This window comes from Aptenodytes patagonicus, chromosome 20 (assembly GCF_965638725.1).
Source record: "Aptenodytes patagonicus chromosome 20, bAptPat1.pri.cur, whole genome shotgun sequence".
Taxonomy (NCBI): domain Eukaryota; kingdom Metazoa; phylum Chordata; class Aves; order Sphenisciformes; family Spheniscidae; genus Aptenodytes; species Aptenodytes patagonicus.
Genome location: NC_134968.1, coordinates 3,057,063 through 3,074,127, shown reverse-complemented (window position 1 = coordinate 3,074,127; position 17,065 = coordinate 3,057,063). Strand labels below are relative to the sequence as shown.

The 17,065-nt window shown below is 54.1% G+C and overlaps 2 protein-coding genes across 6 annotated transcripts in view; both read left to right on the top strand.

The window, feature by feature from the left end:
* The window catches only part of FAM117A (family with sequence similarity 117 member A), a 32,840-nt gene extending 24,841 nt beyond the window's left edge, over positions 1 to 7,999 (top strand). For 2 of the 5 annotated variants that reach the window (XM_076356928.1, XM_076356924.1), the window contains 7 exons: positions 635 to 801; positions 4,424 to 4,540; positions 5,079 to 5,192; positions 5,524 to 5,658; positions 6,187 to 6,409; positions 6,785 to 6,905; positions 7,418 to 7,999. In XM_076356928.1, the coding sequence (XP_076213043.1) occupies positions 635 to 801; positions 4,424 to 4,540; positions 5,079 to 5,192; positions 5,524 to 5,658; positions 6,187 to 6,409; positions 6,785 to 6,905; positions 7,418 to 7,757 (1,217 nt within the window). In that variant the 3' untranslated portion in view covers positions 7,758 to 7,999. The remainder of the gene's footprint in view (positions 1 to 634; positions 802 to 4,423; positions 4,541 to 5,078; positions 5,193 to 5,523; positions 5,659 to 6,186; positions 6,410 to 6,784; positions 6,906 to 7,417) is intronic. The other 3 variants (XM_076356925.1, XM_076356926.1, XM_076356927.1) reach the window with 3 other exon arrangements.
* A 2,560-nt stretch (positions 8,000 to 10,559) lies between these two features.
* Positions 10,560 to 14,935, top strand: SLC35B1 (solute carrier family 35 member B1). Its single transcript, XM_076356953.1, has 9 exons — positions 10,560 to 10,693; positions 10,899 to 11,002; positions 11,250 to 11,380; positions 11,924 to 11,954; positions 12,167 to 12,324; positions 12,674 to 12,800; positions 13,439 to 13,545; positions 13,813 to 13,966; positions 14,327 to 14,935. The coding sequence occupies exons 1-9, from the start codon at positions 10,584 to 10,586 to the stop codon at positions 14,377 to 14,379; spliced, it is 975 nt and encodes a 324-aa protein (XP_076213068.1). The 5' UTR covers positions 10,560 to 10,583; the 3' UTR covers positions 14,380 to 14,935.
* The last annotated feature ends 2,130 nt before the right edge of the window (positions 14,936 to 17,065 follow it).

Below are 17,065 nucleotides of genomic sequence, written 5' to 3'. Positions count from 1 at the left end.
CTCTGACTAAGCATTGTGCTCTAGCTAGTAAGAAATACGGCCTTACAGACAGTGTAGTGGCGTTTCTTTCTACAGTGCTCGTGCAAACGCAACGTGGGCGTGCCGAGTATTTCACTCGGTTGTGTAGCAGCTCCCTTGACTTCGACTGGAATGTCTAGTCAATGGCTTCAAGCAGCCACTTAAGGACTGCAATAAACTCTCTGCTTCTAGAGAAGCAATCTCTTGGTGCTTGGCGTGAATATGGCTCTCTGCAGCGGAGCGGAGGAGCGAGTAGGAGGGCAGGTTGGGCAGTCAATCCACCAGCCCTTCCTGGCCCACTCTACTGAAGTGGTGTTTCTGTTGCTGCTTGTTTTCGATAGCTGACTTCGAGCAGCAAAACTGTCCGTGCTGAGGCTGGGCAGCAGCGTGACCTTGGCAGGGAAAAGCTGCTGCTGTTGTGAGAGGGGGGATTCGCTGGGCACGTTAGAAGCAATAGGACTCTGGTTTCCGAAAAGTAAATGGACTTCTCCAGGCTGTATGTGCTAGTTCCCTTCTTGTGATCTTTGCAATGGACCTGGGCTTGTTAATTGTGATAGCTGTTGCTGAATCTTGGCTTTGGAAGTCTAACTTTCTTTTCTTTTCCCCCCTTGTCTAGCTAACGTTCCCTGTGCTGCTGCTGTTGAGAAGACCTGCCGTCCCCGGCAGCCCTGTGTGCGGCGCACCTCTTCGCTAGACACCATTGTGGGCTCGTACCTGTTGGGACAGTGGCCGCGGGACGCCGAAGGAGCTTCTGCTTCGTGCATGAATGACAAAGCTACCCAGGTATAAACGCCTGCAGGCTGCCCTTGAAGTCTCTGGGCCAGGAGAGGGTTGCAGAACTGAAACGAGCTGTGTAAACTGGGGGTGAATAGCGAAGGCGTTAAATTTCCATCCGTCCAGCTGCAACTTTCTAGGAAGGCTTTTTTTCCCCTTTTGCTTCTCAGCTTCAATTGATCCCACTTTGGTGCAGAGTTAGAATTTCCTTGGCCTTGTTTGGAGGCAGATGGCCTCCGGCTTTCTGCTCCAGTACTGGCTCAGCGCTACTTTTTTTTTATTTTTTTTTTCTGGCTTGCAGTTCTGGGCCAAGTCCTTATATAACACTCGCGGGCTGTGTGCCACACGCTGCGAGAAGTCAGGGGTGCTCCCACAGAAGGGCTCACTAGCATGAACGGCGCGGCTCTCTGCTGTAGGATGGAAAAGCTCCAGACCTCGAGGAACTCTTAGCAACCTGTAAATATTACTGTATGGCAGCAAATCGTGCTTGCTTATCTGCAGAGGTGAAAGAATTTAGAAGGATAAGAGCATCCGTTTGCTTAACAAGTTGTTTATTTAGTACATTCAATCTCTCTTAACTTGCTGTTTGATCTTTGCTATTCAACAATTTATTACTGGGCTGTTTGCAGGAAATTCTCAATTGGATTCCAACTTCCATTGTCCTTTTCCAAAGCGTTCTTGCCTGCTTTTGTTTCGGTTCTAGTGCCCAAGAGCGCTGCTGAGGGCAGAGGGCATGCTGGAAAGGAAGGGAAAGAATTTGTCTAACTTTATTTCTGAGTCAGGGAAGCACACTCTTCCTTTCTGTCTTCATCAGCAATGGTGGGAACACTTAACCCCAGCATTTTGGGGCTAATTAGTTTTTCTTGCATGTGGCCCTTTTGGGGAAAGGGTTGGAGAAGAGAGGCACCTCCTTCTTCCCGGAATGGGAGATACCACTATGTTAATTCAGACTCTGCTGAGCATGGAGCCGATCGCTCCTCTCTGCAGTGAATAGGCCAGGTGTGCCGCAGTCTTTCATCAGTTATCTGCAAGTGTCTTGCAAATGCTAATTTTACCTTGCAACACACCTCTGAAATGAGCAGTGATCTCCACTGTTTCACACACAGACCTCTGTGTGTCAAATGACTTGTCTGTTGGAAGCTGGGAATAGAGTCCTCAGTTCTAGCCCGCCCCGTGCATTAACAAAATGTTCCTCCTTGTAACCTCCAGGACTTTGCCACTCCTTCCGTGTTTTCAGGCTTAATAGTTATCAAACTTGAGACTTTCTCTGCTAGCCAGTGGGTGTTTGCTTCCCTCCTTATTCAGCTACTGATCAGCTGTTTGCAGAGCTCTGTAGATTTGCTATCATAAGGTGGTTAAGTGAGAGATAGAGCTGCAGGTGCTCAGTGTGGGGGTGAGGATGGCAGCACTATACATGATTGGAGCTTGTGGCTTTATCTTGCTGTGCAAAGCACTTTTTTCTCTCCTTTTTCTGAGGAAGCGGTTTTGGTACCGTTAGTACAAAAGGTTCTGTAATTTCCTTCTGCCTTGACGGTCTGCCTGCGAGAGGTGGGACGCGTATGCGCTCTTGATTTTCAGGCCTTCCTATTGCAAACAGCATCTTTTCTTCCTTCTTAGGCCCTAGCTTCTTGTGAGCACCGGTGCAGTGCTCTGGGTATCACGGCAATAGGCTGCAGTAAGGGACTTCTCAGACAGGGCTCAGGAGGCTTCCAGTGACTTGAGGAGAGCCCATGCCCTGCAAAGCAGGACTGTTCTTAGCAGCTGGAACAGTCAGCTTCCCACAGACTTGCCTCTTGCAGTAATGTGGGATAGGGCTGTGGTCTTGTCTCTTAGACCTTTGCCTCTTCTCCTTAGCTTTCTTACGTGTGTGATCTACTGGGATATAAAATGACACGTTTTGGGAAACGGCCAAATAATGATGCTTGAGTTGTTTAGGAGAGAATATTTAAGGTAGGAAATGAGATCAGACGTGCCATGTGCTGAAACTGCAAGGTTGGTCTTTGCCGTAGGATTTCCTATCGCGTTGGTCTCTTCCTTGGCTCTGTCTGGCACGGTTCAGGGGTAGCACGGGGATGGCTGCGACCAACTGCTCTGAGCTTAGCAGGACCTCAGAGCAGTGCTTCAGGCTGAATGGATTTCTTCTCTCAAACCAAACTGAACACTGTAAATCGAATAGAACTGCTGCTGTGCCACGGTGTCTGCTGCTGTGCCACGGTGTCTGCTGCTGTGCCACGGTGTCTGCTGCTGTGCCACGGTGTCTGCTGCTGTGCCACGGTGTCTGCTGCTGTGCCACGGTGTCTGCTGCTGTGCCACGGTGTCTGCTGCTTACAGGCGTTGCAAAATGGAGACCTAGACAACAAATGGTTTTAGCTGTAGGGAACGGAGTGTGCTCTGCTTACAGTGGTGTGTGTAAGGAGGGGTTTCATTCAGAGCCTGTTAAGTCAGGAGAGGGTTGGATTTCTGCCTAGAAATCACCTGTATCTCTTTATAGAAGGGAAACCTGGTACCTTTCTAGGTAACTTGCCTTGCTCCTTTGGTTTAAATACATTTTAAAACCTGTTTTGAGAGAAGAGGCTTCTGCCATCCTCATGACTCAACAGGGTTGTTTAAAACAGCTGCTGTTCTTGCAGTAGCCTCTGGGGAGATCAGTTAAGCTGCTTGGAGAGGACCTGTTCTCAGGCCCTTGCGCCTCCTGGCAGCCTGTCGCTGAGGATGGAGGAGGGAAGTACCATCCAAAGCCTCCCACAGAAATTGCAGGCAGCAGTGACACAAGGTGAGCGTTTTGAGAGGCACTGAAATGTGAGGCTGGGAAAAAATGATGGCTGGTCTTGAAAATGATGTGCCTTGGGTCTGTTCCGATCCTGGAGTCTCTGCAGAGAGGGCTGAGTTCAGTGGAAGGAAGTTCACACCCTTTGCTGATCAGATTAACAGCCCTTTCTGATTTCCATTGATATTCAAAGTGTAGCTGTTGCTTGGAAAACAGCTGTGTAATGTGGTGCTGAGGCTGTTTTTCTGCATGAAGAGAGTCAGCTGAGAACTGCCAGCCCTGCAAACGGAGGGACGTGAGCTGGGGAGGCAGCTGGGTTCTTCCAGCGCTCCGGCAGCAGCAGCAGCAGTCAGTCTGCAGGCCAAGCTCTGGTTTTGGTTACGCCTTTGAACTCCGATACGGGAGCCTGAGGTCTCAGAAGCAAGTTGTGTGTTCTCACAGTTGGGTGAGGCTTTTCCTCTCGGTAATGCTTCTTTGTACAATGAGTGCCTGAAACCCTACGTCACCGTTCATCAGACGGGAGCCTGTGCAAGCAGCGCAGGGGCGGTTGCGGTTGTCTCTCTGGGGTAATGTTCTGGTACCCTTTATCTCGCCAGGTACTTGTGGTGATTAAGCCACTGAGTTCTGGGCAGGTCTCTCGCCGTGTAGGTCTGTGAGGTCCAGTTTCCCGATTAGGCACAAATCTGGCCAAAACGACTTTGTTTTGGCAAATATAAATAGGTGGCTATCTCTTGATGCACATTACTGAGTATTGTATTAATGGGGGGAGACTGGCATAGGACTGTGAACGGGCAGTAGCTGATCACTTATTCTTAGGACTCTACCACCGGTCTCTAAACCAGTAAATGTTGCGATTATTCTCAGCCGTGTTTCTCATCACTTCAGACTCCAGTGTCCTGGCATGACGCAGAAGTGGGAAAAGCCAGCTCCAGTGCTCACAAGCGTTCTGCTTCTTGGGGTAGCACAGATCACCGCAGAGAGGTAACATAGACCACTCCCAATGCTTGAGCAAGATCTGTGTTAGTTGCTAATGTATAGGAGGCTCTTGCTTGCATGGGAGGGGAGTGGGAGGACAGGATACTATTGAAGATGAGACCTTAGCCCTTGTTCTCATCCCTAACGCTCTGTGATTCAACTAAAGGCTGATCTTGTTGGCTTCCTCTAGCAGGCAGCTATTGTAAAGTAGCTCCGCTGAAACTCAGTGCGTTGCTGGTCGGCGTCGTGGCGTATGTGGGTCCCAGCGGGGCCTGGTTCCTAACGATCTGTAGGTGGAAGATAACCCAGATCCACTGGAGGAACAGCACTGGCCACGTTGCCACGGGGGAGTTTGTGACGAGGCCTTGCGAGTACTTCTGGTCCATCCTTTGAGAGGTGGCCGGAGCTGCTGCTTGTGTGGTTGAAACAGTCTCTATTTTGGCACTTCCTTGTGGGTTGGGAGAGACGGGGAGGAGAGGCACGATCATTTTTGGTGGAGTTGTGTTGGCTTGTCTGGTTCTGTAGCTGAAACTTTGTTTGCTAGATTGCCAAATTGAAGCAACAGCTCCAGCGAACAAAGCTAAATGGCAGAAGTGGCAAAGAAAAGGAGAAGAGCTCCCCACTCCAGGGGGACCATGCTGTCCTTGGATCGCTCAGGGTACGTTCACATCTCCCCCTGCTCTGCTGTCACAGTACGTCCTAGTGAGGTGGAGAGCAAACTCCTTTGGGCAGGTGTCCAAGCTGCTCTCCGACTTCTGCTGTCATGCCTGAGAAGGGAGAATTTTTTCTTCTTCTTCTCCTCCCACCTCTTCTTCAACGTGTCCCTGTGCTTTGATCTGCAGTTAGTGAGTTTACATGACTCTGCTGTCAGTCTTCTCCCGTCAGCCTCCTGGAAGGCTTTGGCTGAGCCCTGGAGAGCTGTGGGAACAGGATGTAACTGCTGAGTTTGTGCAGATATAACTAACAACTTTGATTCTGGATTGTTACAGGACTCTCCTTCAGGCTTCCTTTCTCCATCTCCCATTTTGAGGCTCAGCCCCTGCTTGCACAGGAGCCTGGAAGGGCTAAACCAGGAACTGGAGGAAGTGTTTGTGAAGGAACAGGGAGATGAAGAGCTTTTGCGGGTAAGTGAAGGTCACAACATTGCCCTGAATCTTCTGGGTGGTCTTGGAAATCCTTTCCTCTGAAGACACTGCCTGTGTCTGTTTCTTGGCCGTGGGGACGGTCTCTGTGTCTAGTTTTAGTTTGTTCTAGGCATGTAACTGTCTAAATTGGGTCAAGCGGCTGCTGGCTTCCCTCCTTTAAAACTTGTTGGTGCTATGAGAGATCAGCCAGTGGTAATCTCGGGGGAGATGGCACCTCACTGACAGCTTTAAGACACTGCCTTAGACTGCCATCCAAAGGCTACTTTGTACTGTGCAGACGTGGGAGAAGTGATCCCAGACAGCTCACGAGCTACAGTGCATCACAGGATACAGGGGGGCCGATGGCCTTCCCGTTGCAGAAGGCTGCCTCGCTCCCTGAAGCGGAGGCTCTGCCTGTATCTGGATCCAGCACCCCAAGTAGCTGCTACCTGTAGGTGCAACTGCTCTTAAACCTCTTCACTGGTGACAGGGGTTTCTCGCTCCTCTAAGACTTTGCTTCCTCCCTAGATATTGGACGTCCCAGACGGCCACAGGGCGCCAGCGCCTGCTCAGAGAGGCTCTGGAGATGCGTCCCTGACTCTGGAGCCCAGCAGTGGCAGCTGTAGCAGCCTCTCTCTTTCTCCTTCCCCTTCCGTGCCTCTCCGCCTTTCTCCACACACCCCGGTGAGACTGGCAGCAGAAGAGCCCTCCTCTGCGGCAGACGAGGTGCAGCCAGATCCGAAGGAGAAAGGTAAACACTGAAAGCAGAGGGACTTGGGGAGGTCAGGGGGGACAGAGGGGGCCAGTGCTACGACAGCCTCGGTGCAGTGGCTGCTCCCTGTCTGCGTGCTGGGTTGGAAGCTGCAGCTTCCAATGGGAGAGAGGGTCTCGGCCAACTTGGCTAAACTGTAGTGGACTTTTAAAGCTCCAGCAGTTACCCTCCAGGCGGGTGGTTTCCAGTACTAGATGGAGGATGTGAGCTGGGAACTACACAGATAAAATGCCGCAGCCGTGGGGTATTGTAGCCTGCAGCCCCAGGGTCTAGAAGAGCGTGTCTGGTGTTGAGTTAAAGAGCGCTGTTGGATTCTTTTAAAAATTTCTCAGAACCTTATCTTTTCCCTGCTAGAGGAGGGCAGCCCTTCACCAGTCCTGGCCTTTGCTTCTTCTCCTCGGCCCAACCACAGCTACATGTTTAAACGGGAACCTCCTGAGGGATGCGAGAAGGTCCGGGCCTTTGAAGAAGCTTCGTAAGTATGGGGAGTTGTTGGCAGAAGAGAACTCGCGTGAGGTTGGTCCTGTGGGATGGGGGCAGCTGAGGCTTCTGTTGCTGCAGTCGCCATCCCTACCCTGTTCTAAAAGCAGGGAGCAGCCTCCAGGAAAACACTCCCAACAAAACCGTGGCTGCTTGGGCCCGGGTGGGAAGAGCTGAGAGCTGAATTGCTAACCCTCAGACACGCTCGGAAGGATCTTGTGATTCCGTGCCCTTCCCAGGCAGGAGGTTTTTCTCGGCCAGCAGAGCCTCTTGAGGAGAAGAGGTGCTTCCCCTATAAATAAGTGTGCTTTCAAAACAAAACAGGCTCTTCACGCCGCTCTGTACCTGAAGAGCGGCCCAGCTCACAGAGGCAGTTCAGCTTTTAGTCAGGCTCTTTGAAGAGTGCACAACTCCAGGTGTTTTCCCCGTGGCTGCAGGCACCGGCTGCTCGGTGCCCTTGGGAGTGTCTGTTCCTAACCATGTCCGCTCTGTCTCTCTCTCCTTCAGCTCCCCCAGCCCCGATCAGACTTTTCAGCCTTCCTGCCCAGATAAGAACAAAGTGCACTTCAACCCCACCGGTTCTGCCTTCTGCCCCGTCAGCCTGGTGAAGCCTCTCTTCCCAAACGTGGGTTTCCTCTTCAGGGGCTTTCCACCTCCTTCCAGCCCTGGCACGGGCACGTTTACATCCTGCCAGCCCACAGCCCCCACCCCGTTCCTTGGGGTGCGGAAGGACGCTGCAGTAGATAGCTTCAGCGAGGTGTCCAAGTCTCCTTCACTGAATTACGAACACTGGAAGCGCGGCCAGCCAGAGGAGAGCGTCGTCTTCCACAGCTCTCTCGTGGTGTGAAGCCTCTGGGAAAGCTAGCCAGCAACAGCAGCTCTGGCTCCTCAGCGCGTCTCTGCCAGCCTGTGGAGACTAGTGCCTTGAAAGTGGGACGTGACAGCCAAGAGGCGGCCCTGGGATCGAGAACCCCAGCAGGCTTCCTCCAGGGACGATAGAAACTGTGAAGTACAGTGTGCCACGGGACTCCTCGCTGCTGGAGAGGCTTGTTTCTCCGAGCCTCCCCTGCTCAAAGCACTTTTCCTGTGTTGAATTGTCTTTGTTTCCTGTGTGATTGTTTTGCTGGTGAAGAGCAGCCAGGCACTGCTGCGGGGAGCAGAGGCGAACTCGTGCTCCGTGGCTCTGCGAAGGAGGTTGAGCTGGGAGAATTCAGGTGGGGCTTCCTAGCACCCCTCACCCCTGTGGCTGGCTGGGATTGCCGAGCCCTGGGGAGCGGGAAGGGGGGGGAGAAGGGGCCTGTAGGACGGCTGCCCTCGGATGTGTTGGAGCAGAAAGCGGGGTGTGTATCTGCGCTATTAAGAACAGCTCATCTCCCTCGGAGCACAGAGAGGGCTGGGAGAGCAGTGGATCCCTGACCGTGCCTCCCCCGGACACCTTTACCCCCCGAAACAAACCTGGAGCTTTCAGAATGCCGTGCTAAATGGGGAGACGAGTGCAGGCGACTCAATGCAGGCTTCCACAGGTCTGTGCTCCGGAAAGCTTGCCTGGCTGAGGGTGACGGAGGCACTTGAGACGTGAGCTGCCTGTCTGGTCTCCCTCTGCCTGGGCAGTCGCCTTCCAGGTGCCTCGGCCGTGCTGCAGGAAGAGGGGATGGGAGTGAAAACTGGCTGTACGGGAAGGTCCCAGCTCCGGGGGGGGTTGTTGCTGCTGTAGAGAAACTACCTGCTGCTTTCCAGCCCTGAGCCCGGACAGCCTGGCTGGGGCTGGCGCCCTGGGGTGGGAGGGAGGGAGGGATGGAGGGGGGGTCTGGGACCCCCCCTGCCTCACCGAGGGCTGGACTCGGTGCACGGAGCTGTGACCGCGGCCGGGCGGGAGTCCGAAGCACCGCTGCACCCAGCAGCGCTATCCCGACACGGTGCCTTAGACGGTGAAGCGATAACACGGGGAACATTGGTTGTGAAGCCTCTTGACAACATAAGTATTTGATTTTGCGTTCTGTTGCAAAGGCTCTGGGTTGTACTGAAGAAGCCTCTTTTCTTGTATCTGATGTAGAAACTCTATTTTCTTCCAAAGACACTATTTTTGCAGCTGTTTGAAGTTTGTATTTTATGTATGTATTGCAAAGCTTAAAGGAGGAACGTGAGCTTGGGAGTTCTTGTCTCGTGTTTAGAGGGGTTTTTTTGCAGATGCTGGTACTGCCAGTTAAAAGGAAACAAAATAAATCTTTCAGGCATCCGAAGTACCTCTTTGGGATGTAATAGCTCGAGTCTAAGCCGGAGTCTTTGGAGAGTTTCGGAGACGGGGGGTTTGAAGCCACGAACGGGCCGGCAGCCCCTTCTCCGCTGAAGCTTGAGGCCGTGCTCCGGAGCCCTCTGCGAGGCCGGCTGGGCGCCGGCTCCCGGGGGTTTCATCCCGCCCGGCTGGGGCTCGCCGGGAGGGCGCCCGGGCTCGGGTGGCCCCCGCAGAGCGCGGCGGGGGACTCGCCCTTCCTCGGCTGAAGCCGAGACCGCCGGCGAGGCCGAGCGGCGGCGAGCGCTTAAAACGCCTCTTAACGCGTTAAAAGTTTTAGCAGCTTCTGAATTAGGGCGGCGGAAGGGAAGCGCGGCCGGCTGGAGGGAGGCGCCGCAGAACCCTCCTGCGGCTCCCGGGGGTGGCGGGAGGAGCCGGGGCGGGGGGGGGCTCCTCGGGCCCGAAGCCCCCGTGGTTCTCTCGGCGGGGGGTTTATCGGGTTCTACCGAGGGAAGGGGGCGAGGAGGGGCCGCCCCCCCCCCCGGCTGTCCCGCTCGGGGGGCCGGGGCTGCCGTGGGAAGGCGTGCACCGAAGCCGGGGCTGGGCTGGAGGGACGGACGGACGGACGGACGGACGGACGGACAACCTCCTTCCGACAGACGGGCGAAGCCGTTGAGCGGTCAGGTTTGTTTTCCGCGCTTCCAGCCGCGGGCGAGAGCGCCCAGCCCTGCCCCGCCGCCGCCGCCGCCTCTCAGCCACGCCCGCCCGGAGCTACGGCCGACGGCTCCCGGAGCCCCCGGTTCCTGTTCCCCGAAGAGGAGCCGCAGCGGGCCCGAGGGTTACGGGGGCTCCGGCTCCCTCAAGGCCTCAGCCGCGGGGCCCGACCCCGGCGGGGCAGAAGGCGCGGGCGGGCGGCGGGACCTGCGCGGCGCTGCCGGAGGGTGTGGCCGCCCCGCCCGCTGCGCATGCGTACGACCCGCCCGAGTCGCTCAGGCGACGGCGGGAAGGTCCACCGGGTACCGCCCGTTAGCTCCGCCCCCGGTCGTGCGACCAATCCCCGCGCTCCACATCGGGTTGCGTCACCGCAGGGGCCGCGCTCGGCGAAGGTCCCCGGTCCGGGGCTGTCCCGGGCGCCGCCTGCTCCGAGGGGCGCCCCGCGGCCGTGAGCGCCGCCGAGCCGCCGGCGGGCGCGGCCCCGGGGTGGCCCCGGGGGGGTCTCGGCGCGCCCCTCCCGGCCGGCCCCGCCCGGTGCCCCGCGCCGCCCGCCCGCCTCCACCCCGCGGCGGGCCCGGCAGAGCGGCGGGCGGGCGCGGGCGGGCCGGGCGGGCCCTGGCCGGCGGGCGGGCGCAGGCCGGGCGTATGAGGCAGCCCGCTCCGCCGCCGGCCGCGCTGCGGGATGCGGTGCTGGACGTGGCCCCGGCGCTGAGCGGCCGCGCCGCCGCCATGGGAGCGAGCGCGAACGGCGTCGCGCTGCCCGAGCGCCTCCGCCTGCCCGTCTGCTTCCTGGGCGTCTTCGCCTGCTACTTCTACTACGGCATCCTGCAGGAGAGCATGTGAGCGCCGCCCGGGCCGGGCCGGGCCGGGCCGGGGGGGGGGGGCTCCGGGGGCGGCCGCCCGCGCTGCGGGCCCCGGCGCGGTCAGGGCCCGGGGGAGCCTTCCCCTGGCCGGGCCCCGCCGCTGTCTCGCCTTGTCCCGGGGAGGCTGCTCCGGGCCGGGCCCCGCCGCCGCCGCCGGTCTCACCGTGTCCCGCTCTTGCAGCACGCGGGGACGGTACGGCGAAGGCGCGAAGCAGGAGAAGTTCAAGTACGCCCTGACCCTGGTGTTCATCCAGTGCGTGATCAACGCCGCCTTCGCCAAGCTCCGTAAGTGGGGTCCGGGGAGCCGCCGGCTGGGCCTGGGCGCCCAGGGGCTCCGCTGCTCGGGAACCCCGGCTGCCAGGCGCTGGTCGGGGCTGCTCACCCGACGGAGGGGAGGGCTGCTGCCGCTCTTACGGCAGAGCATCGCCGTCGGTCGCCCCTCGCGTCTCCGGCGCCGCTCTTCGGGCGCTTTGTGACGGCGGTGGCTTGTTGGCGGCTCTCCTGACTTTCCCCTTCTCCGTCTTCCTTCCAGTGATCCAGTTTTTCGACGCTGTCAAGGCGGATCGCACTCGGAGCTGGCTGTACGCCGCTTGCTCCCTCTCCTACCTGGGCGCTATGGTTTCCAGCAACTCAGCTCTGCAGTTCGTCAGCTACCCGACTCAGGTGGAGCGGGGCGTGCGCCGCGGGGGGGCGAGGGGAGACGGCGTTAATGCACAGCACTCCGTTCCCCGCTAACGCGCAGGGTACCCCGAAAACGGGCGCTGTGCTGACGAGGCTAACGCTGTGGAAGAACCAGCCGGTGAAATGACACGGAGGGAAACCGCCATTTTGTTTTCCTGTAGCTGCGTTTGCGGGGCTGTATCGCTGTGGTTCAGTCGGCGCTGGGTGTGCAGAGAGGGGCCAAAAGAGCTCAGACTGTTCCGGAAAGGGAACAGCAATCCCTAGAGGTTACGGGAATTCACTAACTGGGAGCCGGTGCTAACGCTGGAGGGCTTGAGACGACTTCTGAAAGTTTCACCGTTAATTTAGCAGTCGCCCTGCGGTGGGGTTTTTTGTCTTCCTTTTTTTGAAGCGGCTGGTATGTTTTATGGGAGGGGCGCGTCAGGGCGGTCTGATCCCGTACGGTCACCCTCGCGTTGCCGTGATCTCTCTCGTTGCAGGCGGGTTGATGGTACGCGGGTGGTTAACAGTGTCTTTCTTTTGTAGGTCCTAGGCAAATCTTGCAAGCCTATTCCAGGTAAGCAAATTTCACGTTTCTTCATGTATATTTGCGTGGATTTCCCGTGCCGTCGACACGGACCTCAGCTGTCAAAACAGTGCCTCTCCCCTTCCGTCCCCTCTGCCACGGGAAATGCAGGCGGCGGTTTATCTGCGCGTTGTTCTGTTGGGCCGAGTTAAAATCCCGTGAGCGGGTTTTGGGAGCGGTTTGTGATGTTGCTTTCTTTACAGTCATGCTTTTAGGAGTGACTTTGCTGCGGAAGAAGTATCCCCCGGCCAAGTATCTCTGCGTCCTCTTGATAGTCGCAGGCGTGGCCCTGTTTCTGTACAAACCTAAAAAGGGGGCTGGGAGCGACGACCACGTCTTTGGCTATGGAGAGCTCCTTCTGGTGAGTACTGCCAACGCACACGTGACCCCGGCCGGGGCGAGGAGGAACAAGCAGTTACGACACAGATAAGGCCGCGTCCTTTGTACCTCCAGCGTACCCTAAAGCTGGTGTGGAAACGCTTCCGCAGGAGGACACCTGGGCTTGAGGGGCGCGCTCTTAAGCTGTGGCATGAGATCAGCGCATGAGTACAGGCGCATCCCTCTTAGCGTGTGTTTTGAGGCCGCGTAATTGCTGTTGAGTAGGTGACTGGGATGTAAAAAAAGGGGGAGAACGCTCAAGGTCTTCCCCATGGAGAAGAAATAAAGAATGAAGGTTTTCTTTGCTTTCTCTTATCTCTGTCTCTTCTCAGCTGCTGTCACTGACCTTGGATGGGCTGACTGGTGTGTCTCAGGACCACATGAGAGCTCACTACCAAACGGGTTCCAATCACATGATGCTGAACGTTAATCTATGGTCCACCTTGTTCCTGGGGGCTGGTAAGGAACACCCTGCAAAAACCACAGCCACCACGCCCAGAGACTGCCCTGGGACACCCCGTGGGAAGAGACATCCTGTCCCGCTCCAAAAAAGGGCCTAGAACACTTTTTTGCAAATAACTTTATGTTTTGGGTTGGGTTTTGTTTGTTTGCGTATAAAAAGCGGGGGTTGGTCAGCGTAGCTCTTCTCGTGCCCGCTAGAGGACACCGCCTCACGCAGAGCGTAGCCGCCCGACGCTTGTTGGCTTCTGAGAAGTCCTCCCTGCAGGCCAGCTCCCTGCTCCAGCCCCAACCGCCCGGGTTTCTACCTGAGGGCTCTCGTGCGCCGGCAGAGGAGCAGACCGTATCAGCGTAGCTTTCTGCTCCAATTAGGGAGTAGCGCTTCTAATTAATTGCTAGGGGCTGTTTTCTCAGAATTGGATCTGCAGTTAACGATTGCTCCTTTCATTAATTAACTAGGAAGGCGATCGCTTTTTCTCCTGTTCTCTTTGTTTTCCGCTGTGTGGAATTCAGTCTTTGCTTTTCGTAGCTCCTGTTTGGGTTATGAGCGTAAACTGAACTCGTACTGCGTAGGCAGTGGCTGCTCGGGCTGCCTCTGGGCTCCTAATTCATGCTTCTCATCTTGATCTGTCTTCCAGGGATATTGTTCACTGGAGAGCTCTGGGAGTTCTTGAGTTTTACGGAACGCTACCCCAGCGTCATTTACAATATCCTACTGTTCGGCCTGACGAGTGCGCTGGGTCAGGTAAATACGCTTCCCTTGTTCTGCGGTCTTCGCTGGGATGTTTGCCCTGTTGGGAGACGGCAAAGTAAGGCCGCCTGGCTTTCCGTTGCTTTGGTTGTTGCTTTCTGTACAGGCTACCTTCAGAGTAAAACTGGTTGGCATTTGTATGCAAACAGTCAGGATTTGAAATAAGATTCTTTCGGCTCTGGCTCGATGGCTTTTCATCTGAAAATACGATCCGTGTTTTTCCAGTCAGAGTGACAAAAGGCATCTATTTGTTTTTGACAGAGTTTTATTTTCATGACTGTGGTATACTTCGGACCTCTGACCTGTTCCATCATCACCACAACCCGCAAGTTCTTCACCATTTTAGCCTCCGTCATTCTGTTTGCCAATCCCATCAGTACGATGCAGTGGGTGGGGACGGTCCTGGTGTTCCTGGGTAAGTCTGGGAAGCAAACGCCTGAGGTCTCTCCCCTATTAACTTAAACGGAGATGATGTATAGCGAGGGGCGAGCTAACAAAAGATGCTGGTCAAAAAAAACCCCTAATTGTATTAAAACACCCTCCGTGGAAGAGCGTGTTAGTAGCCTCGCCAGTGCAGGAAGAGAGGAACGTGAATTCTAGCGGATCTCTTTGGTCTCTTCCCCCCCCGCGCACACCGGGTAAGTCACTGCCTCTGAGTGACCGTTAGTAAGTTGGTGCCGTTAAGCTGATTTTTCACAAAGTTCCTTGTGTTGTATTTCTTCGAAGAATGCGAAGCGATTTTCTATGCCCATGGATTATTTTTATCTCTTCGCAGGCCTTGGACTTGATGCCAAATTTGGAAAGGGAGTAAAGAAGACATCGCATTGAGGAAATGGTTGATCTCTGCGGCTGGAATGAACTTTTAATTTATTGTCTTGTACCTCAAAATCTGTTATGAAACTGGACTCAGGATAGGTAATCAGAAGGGGAGTGTTTGGATTTTTTGTGTTATAGTTTTTTAATTCTAAATTGTCTTAAAAGTGTAATACTTTAGTTTTAACTGTAATTAAGCTTCCCCCCGCCCCCCCTGCCGTAATGAAAGCTGCATTACTAGATCCTAGCAGCAGGATGAAATTCTTGCCTTAACAGGAAAAAAACTTCATATCTTTATTAAAGAAAAAGAGACAATGGCCACTTTTCCAGAACTTTAATTTCAGTATCGTTGGCGGATCTTGGGGAGAAACAGCACACCTCTCTCCCAGGAGAGGGCTAGTCGTAGAATTCCGTTAGTTCTTTGGTGTGGCCTGGAAAGATCCCTGGATTAAAGGCCCGTGTTGAAGACAACCCCCTCTTCTGATTGACTGTATGATTTTTTTTTTCCGTAACTGAGTTGGTGGAGCAGCCGGTTGGATGCTCTTCCATTAAAATAATATGCGTAAACATGGAGATGCATTATATCCTTCGTCCGAGCCCTTCTAGAACAGAAGCAACTCTTGGCACGTGTAAAAGTTTACAGGAAACCTGTTTAACGAGCGGGGCCCAAATTAATTCTTCTCATCCCCCCCTTGCTGGTGAAGGAACAGGACCCTCTGCCGCTAAAACCACGCCAAGGTTGTGCGACAGCGGCGTCTAAATGTTGCAAGGGCCCTCGTTAATTAACCACCCTCACGGCGAGCTTTCCGACACCCGCTCCTGAGCACAGGCTAGCTCCCCAGTGTTGCGTGGGGAGGAGTTGTTATCATAATGATGCCTTCAGAGTTGGAGAGCAAAATTCTCCAAAGAGCAAACTTTACACATGAAAGCATGTTTCTACCAGCTGTCGCTTGGTCTCCATCTGTTCTGTGGCTTTGGCCTTTTGCCCCTCCAGATGGGATCTTGATCTCTTTCCTGAGCGGCTGTTGTAAGTCTCCCTCCCTCTCTCCCCCCCCCCCCCCCCCCCCCCTCCAGCCCCTGCTTCCCCCACCCCTCCAGTGTTTCTTACAACTTTTGTGGCCTCAAATTTGGTTTTCATTTAATCTGTCTTAGTTCTACTCAAACAACACGTTTCTTGCAAAATTAAACCCTAGGCTATTAAAGGGTTTTTCTCTGTCAGCTTCACCTCTTTGCTAACTTACGTTGTCTTAAAGGTCAAGTGATAAGTAGCAAACAAACATGTTCTCAGTAGTAGAGAATCCTGAAGTAAAAGCTTCTGTGGCTTAACTCCATGAATATTCCTGATGAACACCATGTGCTGGCATCTGCTACTGTACGGTGGGGATTCTGGCTTCCCTGAAGACAGTTATGCCTCCCGGTGTCTCTAAGGTAATAAATGTTACTTCCATTTTATAAAAGGGAGAAGAGAAATCGCATGACTTGTTCATGAACACGGTGGCAGAGATAAGAATTAATTCTTTTGTGCGTCTTAATCATAAAACTATCTTTCCTCTGTGTTTATAGGACTTGCGCTCCTCTCTCTCTTGGCACTATCTTAAATTTAACCGATTCTCAAACTCGGCAACCAAAAGCAGCAAAAAGATTCTAGGCGAGCTCTCAATTCTATTTTGCAGACTTGTTTTCCCTTCTATTAGTAATCTAACGTAGGAATAGACCCAGCTCCCCCGTCACTGTGCAAATACAAACGCCTGAAAAATGCATTATAAATCACTTCCTCCCTCAGCCATCCACTTCCTCGTGATAATCTTGGAATTTCTGTTCAAACATGTCGCCTGTTAAGGATATTTGAGTCATTGCTGTTACAAACCACTACTCTACTCTAGAGCGTGTGCTACAAATCAAAGGGCAATCACTCTTATTTTGACTCCACAGAAGCAGAATTGCTTATTAGTGGTAATTCTATACTGACTAAAGCTCTTGAGAAAGTATATCATCAGAAATTGAGGGACTGAGATAGCAGCAGCCTTTCTCCGCTGCGCTGTCAGTCTGTTATCGGCAATCTCCTTTTTATTTACGGCATCTCAAGCCAAATTGCCTCGTTTGTGTACATGCTAGGAAGACTGCTCTTCCTGAACTCTTCTCCCCCTTTTGCCCTGAGTCTAGGTGTAGCTCTAGGAGAGACAGCGTCTTAAAAATGAAAGAAAGACTTCATTGTTAATTTTTTCCTTAACCGTTGAAAAGAAGCCGCCGTAGTTTCAAGGGAAATTTTGCTCAAACCCACAGGTCTGTCCCCTTCCCCACGCTGCAGCAGCCTAGACGACCGGCAGAAAGAAGAAAGCTGGGAGCTTCCTAGGGTCTATTTTCTAAGCCAGGATCTGTCTTTACCAATATCTTCGCCTTGTCTGTATTCAGAGCACAGATTTAAAGATCAGTCTGCCAAGAAGAAAGAAAATAAAGGAGATTTTCTCTCTCCTGATTGCTGCAGGCTCCCTTGACCCACTTTAGCTCTAAAGCCTGTTCCTGGTGTTGCTCCAGCTTGGTTTTTGCTGCACCTCCAACTCTTAGTCAATCAGAATTTCTTAAAACAAAGGCAGCTCTTGTACCTACCTTAAGTCTGAATCCTTTGGATTTCCTTGGACAGCCTGCTGTCTTCTCTCCAGACCTCACGTACTGCGAGATCCCAGAGGAGGCTACAAAAGCA